The sequence below is a fragment of the Pituophis catenifer genome, unplaced genomic scaffold, assembly GCF_029215685.1.
Source record: "Pituophis catenifer annectens isolate HBS135680 unplaced genomic scaffold, rPitCat1.0.hap2 SCAF_6, whole genome shotgun sequence".
NCBI classification, from domain to species: domain Eukaryota; kingdom Metazoa; phylum Chordata; class Lepidosauria; order Squamata; family Colubridae; genus Pituophis; species Pituophis catenifer.
Window position 1 is genome coordinate 78,739,182 of NW_027256886.1, and position 13,340 is coordinate 78,752,521.

The 13,340-nt window shown below is 41.6% G+C and overlaps 1 protein-coding gene across 3 annotated transcripts in view; it reads left to right on the plus strand.

Annotated features, from left to right (window-relative positions):
• The window catches only part of CTNNA3 (catenin alpha 3), a 954,378-nt gene that overhangs the window by 57,711 nt on the left and 883,327 nt on the right, over positions 1-13,340 (plus strand). For all 3 annotated transcript variants that reach the window (XM_070945838.1, XM_070945840.1, XM_070945839.1), the window contains one exon: positions 10,661-10,780. In XM_070945838.1, the coding sequence (XP_070801939.1) occupies positions 10,661-10,780 (120 nt within the window). The remainder of the gene's footprint in view (positions 1-10,660; positions 10,781-13,340) is intronic.

Genomic DNA, 13,340 nt, shown 5'->3' on the forward strand with positions numbered 1-13,340 from the left:
CTTTCATTTTGTAACTGGCATTCCAGGCAATTTTCTGAAATAAGGATTTGGAATTGTTGGCAGAATACGGTTCCCATGAAATATTGCTATCTTATTGCATCAAGGCCTCCTAGTTATGTGCCTGCAGTTGATTGATTTGGTTGGCTTTATTCATTTGGAAGTTCCTCTTCCAGGCTGTTTTGCTAACCCTGGAGGTTTAATAAAAAACGTAATATTGAAAGAATTAGAATTGTTAAAAAGCTTCATGAATCTCTATTACATCCCATTGTTTCTAGCATCCTATTAGATTCTGGCAGTATTTCTCAATTTTAGCAGCTTTAAGAGGGGCGGACTTCAACTCCCAGAATTCCCCAGCCAGAATGCCCCACCCCTCTTAAAACTGCCAAGACTGAGAAACAGCCTTTTCCTTTTGGCTTTTATACAACACTTGTTTGATTAGACAGAAAAAGCAAAACATCAGAGAATGACCAATGACAGCCTCAGATAGAAGGGATGTTAGGATACAGTGGTGCCTGTCTCTTGAAGGACAATATCAAGGATTGCCCACAGTTTATTTCTGGATGGCCAGACTAGCTTGATGCTGGGAATTTAATTTTTGTTTCAGTAGTGGTATAACTGATACTTTCCTTCTCATTGCAAGCTCCATTTTCTGCTGAAACATCAGTTTATTGCCATTCACAGTAATGTTCTTCTCTATCAACTTCAGCCTGCTAGAATTCGGAATATTCTTGTTTTTTTATAGGGCGTTTATTTTTCTGTCGTGATATTCTCAACAGAGTATACAAATAACAAGCTTTCATTTTTTTCCCCAAAAGTCAATACTCTCAAGTCTTTCGAACTCCACATTTTTATTAAAGATAAAGTTTTGATCAAGCATTATGTGTCAAGCGGGGAATTCGGGAAATTCAGGCAGTTCAAGTGTACGTAAGAGTTTATTGCAAGTTTAAGCTCTCTACAAGAATCTGAACTACTAATGGTTAAAGCAAAGCAAATTGGCGGTGGATAAGAGTCAGTGGAATTCAAGGTGGGCTGGACTTAGGTCTCTTGTGGGTGTGAAGGGACTCGAGGTTGATGATGTGTTTATTTATTTATTTATTTATAATTTATATTTATAATTAGACTTCTATACCGCCCTTCTCCCGAAGGACTCAGGGCGGTGTACAGCCATATTAAAACACATAGATTTACAAAATTTAAAACCAATTAAAATCAAATATATAAAATTTGGCTCAAAAATTAAAACACACCTACACCCCTTATAAAATTCCTATTAGGCCAGTCCGGCTTGCTGGAACAGAAAGGTCTTCAGGGCGCGGCGAAAGGTACACAGGTCGGGGCTAAGATGAAGCTCTAGGGGGAGCTCATTCCAGAGAGCTGGTGCCCCCACAGAGAAGGCTCTCCCCCTGGGTGTCGCCAGTCGACATTGTTTGGCTGACGGCACCCTGAGGAGCCCCTCTCTGGGGGAGGGTATTGGCCGGTGGGAGGCTGTTGGTGGCAGAAGGCGGTCTCGTATATACCCTGGTCCTAAGCCATGGAGCGCTTTAAAGGTGGTAACTAATACCTTGAATCGCACTCGGAAGACCACCAGGAGCCAGTGCAGCTTGCAACCAAGATAGCCAAAATAAGTCTGTTTCCCACAAGAAGCTATTTTTATAATTAATTCCAATAGCTTATACTAAAAGTTAATGTTAGCAATTTATTTGGGCTCTTAATCCATCTATAACTTTCTTAGATCAAAATTTTATTTAGCTTTTTGCTGTTTGTTTCAATTTTCTTTGAGGTTCTTAATCTTATAATCAATTTTTCTTTTGAAGATAAATTCACGCCATGAAGACTTGAGATGTCTTTAGTTACCGTATTTTTCCGTGTACAAGACGCTACTTTTTCTTTAAAATATTTACTTGAAAATTGAGCTGCGTCTTATACACAGGAGGCCAAGGAGAAGGCGGCACATGCCGGGTGAGCCTCTATCTTATATGCAGCTCTTATCATTCCTCTCTATTGTTAGTTGTTTCCTGTATCACATTGCCATTCTAGGTTTCATCTCTATTGTTCCTGTGATGCATTTCCTGTTCTTGTTGTATTGCTCACGCTAACAAGATGCTTCTGGGCAGTGATGGCTTATAGTGTGCTTACTACAAGAAACTACATGAAACATGGGGGTATCTTATACATGGAAAAATATGGTACTTCACTCCCAACCCTCTTAGGTACTTACTTACTTACTTACTTACTTACTTACTTATTTTTATTTTTATTTTTATATCTATATCTATATCTATATCTATATCTATATCTATATCTATATCTATATCTATATCTATATCTATATCTATATCTATATCTATCTATCTATCTATCTATCTACAGGTATCTATCTATCTATCTATTATTTAGCTAGCTAGCTAGCTACTGAGCGTATGCCAAATGCATGGACTTATAGTAGTTCAAATGTTAATGTCCAGTCCACCCAGCCATTCAAGGACAGGGTGGTCTAGGTTGAAAAAAATCAGACCTTGGGCCGATGTAAGCTCTTGATGGACACTCAGATACAATGTGGTGGATGTTTTGTTGAGGAGCACCACAGTCACACTGAGGGGTAGAGACAAGACCCCACTTAAACAATGAGTCCTGGCAGACACCATATTGGGTATTCAGAGTTGTTCAATGCTGGTGAGGAAGGTCACCGGGCATCTTTTGTGTAGGGTCATCTACGTAACTGCCTGTATCTGGGCGTTCACCAGCCCATTTGGCTTTCCACTGTGTGTTGATGTCAAAGTTGTTAGATAGCTGTTGAGTGAGTGCCAGAGAGGGCTTCCTGGATTTAAGATTGCCAATTGATAGATGAGGAAGATCAGCGTTAGGTACAGTACATAATGGCAGTAGAATAGAGATGGAAAGTAGGAGACCAGGTGACTCCTCATCTGTTCTGTGCTATTAAAAAAGTATTTGGTGGAAGAGAATAATTTAGCCAAGGGTGGTAATGGTTTTCTGAGATTTGTGTGCTACATACTCTAAGGGGCTGTGGGAATAATCTTGGGGGATGGGAGTAATAGCAAACTGTCAGGCGTGCCTCCGTTCAAAACTCAAGAAAGAAAAACCCCAGCTCCATGTTTGTAGAGAAAGGTACTTTTACTGAGCATGAACTGAACGCAACGAAAGGAAAGCAAGATCTGAGGCAATAGCAAAAGCAGGTATATACAAAAGTATGAAAGCTATTGCTTAATGAATTGTAAGCCGCCCTGAGTCTCCGGAGAAGGGCAGCATATAAATCGAACCAATAAATAAATAAATAAATAAATATTTATTAATACCTCTGTTCTGGTCCTGTTAGACCTCTCAGCGGCTTTTGATACCATCGACCATGGTATCATGCTGCACCGGTTGGAAGAGTTGGGGATGGGGGGCACCGTGTTACGGTGGTTCTCCTCCTTTCTCTCCGACCGGTCGCAGTTCGTGTTGGCAGGGGGGCAGAGGTCGACCTCGAGGCCTCTTATATGTGGAGTGCTTCAGGTCGGTCCTCTCGCCCCTCCTGTTCAACATTTATGTGAAGCCGCTGGGCGAGATCATCTGTGGCTTTGGGGTGAGATACCATCAGTACGCTGATGACACTCAGCTGTACATCTCCACCCCAGGCCACCCCAACGATGCCCTTGAAGTGATGTCCCAGTGCCTGGAGGCTGTACGGATCTGGATGGGGAGGAACAGGCTCAAGCTCAACCCTTCCAAGACTGAGTGGCTGTGGTTCCCGGCATCCCGATATGGTCAGTTGACTCCATCACTGACTATTGGGGGTGAGTCTTTGGCCCCCACAGAGAGGGCTCGCAATCTGGGAGTCCTCCTGGATACGCAGCTGTCCTTGGAGGAACATCTGACGGCTGTAACCAGGGGGACCTTTTATCAGGTTCGCCTGATCCGCCAGTTGCGGCCCTTTCTTGATCGGGATTCCCTGTGCACAGTCACTCATGCCCTCGTAACCTCTCGCCTTGATTACTGCAACGCTCTCTACATGGGGCTCCCCTTGAAGAGCACCCGGAGGCTCCAACTGGTCCAGAACGCAGCAGCGCGGGTAGTGATGGGAGCAGCGTGGCGCTCCCATGTAACACCGCTCCTGCGTGAACTGCACTGTCTCCCGGTGGTCTTCCGGGTTCGCTTCAAGGTGTTGGTTATCACCTTTAAAGCGCTCCATGGCATAGGGCCTAGCTATCTTCGAGACCGCCTACTGCCACCGACGACCTCCCACCGACCCGTGCGCTCCCACAGAGAGGGCCTCCTCGGGGTGCCATCAGCCAAACAATGCAGGCTGGTGACCCCCAGGGGGAGGGCCTTCTCTGTGGGGGCACCCACCCTCTGGAATCAGTTGCCCCCTGAGATAAGGAGAATCCATGACCTCAGTGCCTTCCGCCGTGCCCTTAAAACTTTCTTTTTCCAACAAGCCGGGCTGGCCTAATTCTTTTTAAGGGTTTTTTAATTGTTTTGTTTTGTTTATTGTTTTAATTAATGGGGCCAAATCTATACATATATATTTAACTGTATTTTAATATTTGTATTTGATGTTTTTATTTGGCTGTTCACCGCCCTGAGTCCTCAGGGAGAAGGGCGGTATATAAATTCAAAAATAAATAAATAAATAAATAAATAAATAAATAAATAAATAAATAAATAAATAGGCGCGAAAATTACATATTGAATGTAATCCCTCCCCCCAAAGGACCCTGGCTGAATGTCCAATCCCCAGCCCCCCAAGGCGTCATGTGAGGTACATCTTCAGATGGTCCCATCCCTCTGGTATGCCACAATGGTTGACTTTGACGGACTATCAGCAACTCCATTCAGCTGCACTGAAGACGATGAGAATATTCCTGCCTTTCACTCCCTTTCACGAGACATCTCCACCAGCTCACTTCCCCCTCCCAAATACCTATACATCCGCCCCAGGGGTGGGTACTACTTACCTTTACTACCGGCCACGCGCATGCCCTTATGCGCATGCGCAGAAGCATTCTGATGATGTCGGGGTCGGTGGGCGGAGCCTCCTGCCAGGCCTGGAGACCCCTGTCCTAGATAATGGTTAGAGAAGAGATACATTAGTCCATAGAATGAATGAGCTGATATATCTCAGTCTCAGTGTCTCAGAAGGGACCCTCCCTAGTTTTCCGCTAAATAAAAGTAAAGGTGGGGAGAAAGCCTTTCAGATCTTTTTTTATTACAACCTGTAAATTATAAAGAGGTAGGATTAGTACTTGTGGATTTGGTTTCTGGTCTAGACTACCTTGAAGGGCTGACAAAGACTGGCTATAGGATCAGAGGACAAGTTCACAGCGTTATACCCAAGTGGTTCTACCCATAAAATTCTCAAGGAAATCCATCCTCCCTCAGGGCGGTGTTCCTCAACCTTGGCAACTTTAAGTTGTATGGACTTCTGGGAATTGAAGCCCACATATCTTACAGTTGCCAAAATTGAGAAATGCTGCCCCAGAGAATAGGTAGGGTTCCAGATCATCCTTTGATGGTGAATGTGAAAAGAGCTCCTCTCAAGCTGCCCACTGCTTTACCTCACCTCACACATCCCTCCCCAGATTCTGCTAGGCTGCTATTTATACGAGGGAGAGAGCTTTTTTAAAAAACTAAATAATAATAATAATAATAATAATAATAATAATAATAATAATAATAATAATAATAATAATAATAAAAATAATAATAGTTTTATTTATATACCGCCCTTCTCCCGAAGGACTCGGGGCGGTGTACAGCCAAGATTAAAAACATAAATATACAATATCATAGTTAAAATTAATTAAAATCATTAAATAGTTTTGGCCAAATTTTAAAACCCAATATTAAAACCCAATTTAAAATCATTCAGTTAGACAGCCCCGCCTGTCGGAACAGTAGAGTCTTGAGGGCACAGCAAAAGACCCAGAGGTCAGAGATGTTATGAATATCCGGGGGCAATTCATTCCAAAGGGCAGGAGCTCCGACAGAGAAGGCTCTCCTCCTGGGTATCGCCAGCCGACGTAACTCGGCCGACGGTACCCTCATGGACATGTTAAACCTTGTATAGCAATTGTAAGCCAAGGATTGTAGGATAGCAAAGACTGAGTTCTAGTCTCATTTTAGGCATGAAAGCTGATTGGGTGACTTAGGGCCAGTCATTCTCTCTCGGTCCAACCTACCTCACAGGGCTGTTGTTGTAGGGAAAATAGGAGGAAGGAGTATTAGGTATATTTGCCACTTCCAGTTACTTATAAAGTAATAAAGGGAGGATAAAAATATAATAAGTAATAAAATTGCATGAATTAATATGCAGGTATTGTCAGTTCATCAGAGCAGAAAGAAGAGCAGATTACTTGAGACCTGGCTGTCTCTTGAATGAGGACACTATATTGTCCTTATGCAGATATGGCTAGAACAGTATGTACTAAAAGTGGAAAAATATTTTGCTAGACCAATATTTCTGAAGGTATGATTTGAGGAGTTCTGGGGATTCCCCAAGACCCTCTCAGCTGCTTACAAAATCAAATTGATTTGCCAGCCTATGCTGAAAAATAATGCAATATTAAAATCCCATCAAACAATTGTGAGAAGGGGTAGTAGCAGCGAATGCATCCATTTTAATTTTTAATGCAGCAGATATCAATAAATATAATCCATATAAACAAAAACTCTTTTGGGGGTCCTTCTTAATTTTTAAAAGTAGCGAGGGAGAAATAAATTTTAGAAGCACTATGCCATAAAATCAAACATATATTTTGAAGCTTATTTTTTTATTCGATGAAGATAACAATGATTAAAGATGAATCCTGTTTTTCAGCTTATATAAGTTATCTTTTCAGTAGCCTTCCCACTGTGGAGGGTTGCTAGATCTTTGGACCTCAACCCCCATAATTCTCCACTCAGCCTGACTATTGAGGACACATATTGAGTATCTTGGCTGAAGAGGCATGCATTACACTCATTCTTTACTATTTCTCCTAGAGTTCAAGGCCCTCCTTCATTTTCCCCTGATAACAGTCCAAATGCTGAGGATACAATTAACTTGGGGCTCTGTAGTCCCATCCCAGCATTTTAAGCAGTGGTGGGATTCAATTTTCTTTACTACTGGTTCTGTGGGTGTGGCTTGGTGGGCATGGCAGGGGAAGGATATTGCAAAATCTCCATTCCCACTCCACTCTGGGGCCAGCCAGAGGTGGTATTTGCCGGTTGTCCGAACTACTCAAAATTTCCGCTACCGGTTCTCAAGAACATGGCAGAACCTGCTGAATTTCACCCCTGATTTTAAGCCTACTGTTTCTCAGCTGGTTTATATGGAGGTGTTTGGTCATTTTTGGATTTACAAAGGAGTCTTGTGAAGTTGATTGGGATAAGAGCTACTAAATGGCCCAAATTCATTCATGTGCATTTTGAAATTATGCATCTCCAGAACCTTGGTTTAGGGCTTGAACTACATCTGGCATCTCTATACTTGGTAACTTTAAGGCTTGTGGACTTCAACTCCCAGAATTTTCCAGCCAGCATGGCTGACTGGGGAATTCTGGGAATTGAAGTCCAGAAGTTTAAAGACCCCTGAATTACATCATGTTTGCGTTCTCATAATAGGCTGGACCCAAATACAATATGAACACTTTACTTCCCCCTTAACCTGAAATGTTGGACTACACACAAATTCCAGTGCCTTTTCTCTAACGCAGGAGTGTCAAACTGGATTTCTTCGATGGCTGGATCAATATTGTAGTTCTCCTCCATGGGCCAGCCGGGGCGGGGTGGGGGGGACTCCTACAGCACCTGGCCAGCCAACACAGGGTGTGTGTGTGTGTGGGTGAGCATGGCCCCCCGCACCATTTTTGGCCTGGATGGCTTCCTGTAGCACTTTGCCAGCCTAAACCCCCATTCCCCAATTTGGCCAGCAGAGTGCTGCAGGAGGCCATCCATACCAAATGGGGTGCGGGAGGCCCCATGTGCACCTCCCCACACTCTGTTTTGGCTGCCAGAGGCACCGCAGGCCGGTCCTTTGCTATTTCTAGCCTGGCCCCGTGGGCCAGATTTAAGCACCCTGCGGGGCCCACGGATCTTGAGTTTGACACCCATGCTCTAAGGATTTACCCTGGTGTACATATTATGATAAAACTGTCTTGCCTTGAAAAGCTAAAAAGGCCATTCAGGACTCAAATGCTTATATTAATTCAGAAAATGTTGAACCTCAAGGGATTATCAAGACCAGAGACATTTCTACTACGGCTGATGGATAAAACTTTGGAAAATGTGCATTGTATTCTGTTCCTACCTATGACAATGGCATGAGAACTTTTATATGACCAATGGTGGAAAGACTCAGTATCATCTACAAAGGAAGAATGGTTGGTAAAGCTGATGGAGATGACTGAGATGGCAAAATTGATGACTTTGATTAAAGAAAAGATATTGACTAACTCTACTGCAAGTTGGAAGCCCCTTCTGGACTTCTTTGCGAACCAGAAAAAAAAGTGAAATTATGATATGTGGGTTCTAATCTATATTAATAGATTATATTTTGAAAATGGATGTTATGTTGTAACCATGGAGCAAGAGTTGAAAGTAAAATTTATTTATATGTGCTATAAATTGGAAGTTATTCCTTTTTATGTAGTGCTACTTCTATATATTTTTTATTTTGCTGCATTTCTGTCTGTTATTTCTCTCTTTTCTGTTCTCTTTTTCGATTGGTAGTTCTTGTTAGTTTTTAATCTTTCTACCTTAAAATTTAATAAAATTATTATTAAAAAAAACAACCCTTTGCTGCCTATAACCATCTGCTGCATTTGGAACATCAGAGAAGTAATGGTTTATGCTCTGCCAGCAGGTATTATATCATGCGGAGAAATTCTGGAATTTGTGTTTTGAATGTCGCCAATCGAACAGGTGGATGAAAATAAAAAGAACGCTATAGCAAAGAAAAGCACCGAACTAAGACTAACCTGAAAAACAACCTTTCATTGTTATTGATAGTCAGTTCTGGCATAATCTTGTGCTTTAATAAAAGGGATTATGGAGTTATTCAGAGAGGAGAGATCCAAGTGAAAACATTTCCATAAAAATAGGTCCCCCCTTAAAATAGGTGTTCATTGCTAATGTTGGTTTGGTCATATTCATGGCATTACCTCTCATGTGACTGAAGATTTCCATGACATTATTTACCTCAGTATCAATAAAATTGACTGCATGTACAGTTTTGCTCTCATAGGTAAGCTATGAGATGATGATCCAAGTGCATTGCATTGCTGCTGGTGCTTGAATGGAAAATTAGTGTCAACCTTTTCAACTGAGTATGAGCCCAACCAGGAACACTCACAGGCAGGTCAAAAAAGTCAAGATGGTGGCTGCAACCACATGGATGAAATACATAGTTTATATAAGAAAAAAGGGACATGGCTTCATTTGCCTGGTCACTGCCACCATATTGACTTTTTAAAATCCTTGTGGATATCTGAGAGCCCAGCTGAAGGTCCTGTAAAGCATAGCATGAACTTTGATATGGCTCCAGTGTCTCTCCCTTGCAGTAGCTGCTTTTCTTTTTTGAAATAATGAGAATTTAGAAATCCTCCCCTCCCCCCAAATTTCACTTCTCCATGATTTTGAATTCCAGAAAAGTATAACTGAAGGGAAAGCAATCATTCTCGTCCTCCCTGACTGCATTCACATATTCTCCATGGTTTTCCACTTGACAACCAGCTCCTGGCTTTGGACTCTGACATGCTGGGAGGACGGTGAATTTGGAACTACCAGCTTCATGTTTTTGGAAGAAATGTCCTTCTGGGTTCAGGTCCAAGTGGGGAGAAAGACACTGGAAACATGGTAGCTGCTTGGAAAGATAGTTTTAATGGTGGACAGGATCACATGCCTTGAAGATCTTGGCTGAAGAAAAAAAGGGAGGAGATGTTGCCTGAGTTTTATACCCACTCTGGGCTTTTGAATTTGAGCTTGTATTTTGATTGGTTGTCAGACTCCCATGGGACCATGCAGGGGTAACTTTGTAGGTTGTCTTTTGAATCCCAGGCTTGGTTGAGCCTTGCTGGGTGATGATGTAATGAAAGGGCTTTGAGATTCCTATTATGGCTCTGCCTGAAGGAGGTAGATCTTTGTTATGGAGACTGGCCTAGGCTTTAATGGCCCATTGACAAAGGTGTGTGTGTGGAGTGCGGTAAGTTTCAGCCTCCCTTTTAGGAGAAATATTCTGCCCTTTTAATATTTCCTAAAATATCTCATTTTCCTGGGGGGGAGGGGGTGCTAATTTCCTACAATGTCATGCAAGACAAATGTGGAAGGAGTTTCCATTGTTTCTTCAACTGCTTTTGCTGATAGAAGGAGCCAAAGTGGAATGGTTTGGTGATGTCTATATGGTCCTTCATGTTAGGGCAGAATTTCAGCTGTCTGTGACATGCACATGTGGCTCTTGATATGCAAATCTGGAGAAAGACAGGTTTTGAGTCTTGTAATGCCATCTAGCCATCTAATGATGATGACAAAAGAGGAAGGCTTTGGGAAATGTATTTTCCTCCCAGTAGTGTAACTCAGGGATAACAAGATGCTAATTCAAAGGCTGTGCAAAGAACTGATTTTAGGGAGTTTGTTCCTAGACAAATTCAGATGTTCTTTTTCCTTATCTCTTATATGGCTGCAGGTACAGCGAATGCTTATGTCTCTTCGAAATGTATCCAGTAAATCAGAACTGCAGAAAACATATCAACATCTTCAGAAAGAACTGAAGAAGCTGGACCATTTGGCATTTAAGCGACAACAGGTAAGAAATGAAAGCATATTAGTAAGATCGCCCATCTAGGTTTTTTTTTCAAGTGGGTCTTCTTTGAAATAATGTGCAAAAGGCAGCAGTCAAAAAAGAAATGAGTGGAAGGTCATGATTTAAGGCTCAGTTTGGAAACAGCTACTGTACACAACTGTTTTTCAATGAATCTTTGCGTGCTGCCAAATTATATCTAAATATCTTAGGTACGATGAGCTTTTAAGGTTTTGTTGTTGTTAGTTGCAAAGTTGTGTCCGACCCATCGTGACCCCATGGACAACGTTCCTCCAGGCCTTCCTGTCCTCTACCATCCTCTGGAGTCTAAGCTCACACCGACTGCTTCAGTGACTCCATCCAGCCACCTCATTCTCTGCCGTCCCCTTCTTCTTTTGCCCTCAATCGTTCCCAGCATTAGGCTTTTCTGCAGTGAGTCCTTCCTTCTCATTAGGTGACCAAAGTATTTGAGTTTCCTCTTCCGGATCTGGCCTTCTAAAGAGCAGTCAGGGTTGATCTCCTCTAGGACTGACCGGTTTGCTCGCCTTGCAGTCCAAGGGACTCGCAGGAGTCTTCTTTCTCCAGCACCATAGTTCAAAGGCCTCAATTCTTTGGTGCTCAGCCTTTCTTATGGTCCAACTTTCACAGCCATATATTGCAACTGGGAAAACCATAGCCTTGACTATATGGCTTTTAAGGTAAGGCTATGCAAAATAAATGGATAAATCTTATTTTGATATGAGTAGGCAACTAATTTCTACATTGTTTTGATCGGTAACCTTTTTGATAATAAGAAACAAAAGAAACATTCAGTAATTTTAACTAATTTTACTTAAAAAAATATTTCCATTTAGTGGCTATTCCCCATGGACTTTTTATTTTAAAGGATGTCCTTAATTGCAAAAAAGAGTTTCCTAATTAAATGTTCAGCATTATTTCTGATTTAAATATGATATTTTTAAATAAATTATCAATAAAGTATTTGCTTTTTATTAACTCTCCATTCGGTTAGGGTGCTTTTTCTGGGGGATTGTTTTAATTCTATGGAATGTCATTTTAGTGAACCCATTTTGTTCAGTGTTTTTCAAACTGGATTTCCAGTCCCACATGGAGATCTTAAGGTCAAGTGGGAGCCAGTTTGTCTAGTGATTAAGGTCCCAGGCTACAAATCAGGAGACTGTGAGGTCTACTCCTGCCTTAGGCCCAGCCAGGGATATGAAGTAGGTCAAGGTCTCTTAGCTCTAGGAAGCAGGCAATGGCTATTTCTGAAATATTGACCAGAAAACTGCAGGGATTTGTCCAGGCACTCACGAGGAGTCAACATTGACTTGAAGGTGTGTGTGCACCAGTGGTGGGTTTCAAATTTTTTTACTACCTGTCCTGTAGGTGTGGCTTGATGGGCGTGGCGTGGCTTGGTGGGTGTGGCTTGGTGGATGTGGCAGGGAAAGGATACTGTAAAATCTCCATTCCCACCCCTCTCCAGGGAAAGGATACTATAAAATCTCAATTCCCACCCCACTCCAGGGGAAGGTTACTACAAAATCCCCATTTCCTCCCGATCAGCTTGGACTCGGGAGGCAGAGAATAGATGGGGGCGGGGTCAGTCAGAATAATTACTACCGGTTCTCCAAACTACTCAAAATGTCCGCTACTGGTTCTCCAGAACCTGCTGAAACCCACCTCTGCCTTCCCCAAAAGCTGGAGAGAGAGCAAGTTAAAAATGAGATGAACAGAAATATGGACATATCTATTTTGAATGCTTCACCTTGCATATCGTGACAGACAGTTGGTTCCATGGCTGAAAAGGCTGATGAGAAGAGAAATGGAAAAAGAATGTGGGAACCAATTCAGTTTTGCAATAAATGAATTATACTCTAGTGTTGCCTAAACTGAATTCATATTCTAGAAAATTACTGCAGTTCTAGAATATGGAGTAAATAAGATATGTCCTACTGGTATTGTATAGGAGGCACAACGTGCCTCTTATAAAAAGAATATGAGAAGAATAATGCTATAAGTATTACAAAGGGCACCAGATCAATTGTTCAGACCATTAAAAAAAAAAAGTATTTATTAGCTAGAATTATAAGGTCACCAACTCAAACAATGTAATCAAAGGAAATGATGAACGCTACTGTTTAATATCTCTGAAAGATAGCAATTTGGGAAGGCTATTTTAGAAGAATAGTTACAAATATGTCTTTATAATATGATATTGCTACAGAAATTCATTTTGCTGTTCTCATCTAATCCATTTCACAGTTTATATAAAGTGCATGTTTTGAATGCTGCATGGTTTTTCATCACAGTTTATGAAAATGTTAGTGTTTATGTGAAAACCCAGAAGGTGATTAATAACAGTACAAAGAAAAAAGGGGATTTTACAAGTGCATAATAAATTAATGGCATATGGTTGCTGGGATAGATTTTAAATTGTGCTTACTACTAGAACAAAGAAGCATTTTGTGAAACTGCTGTTTGCTCACAATCTATAATTGGAGTTTGGAAATATGATTTGATATCCTTTGCAGGCAACATTGAAGAAAAATGGCCATTTATTCATACC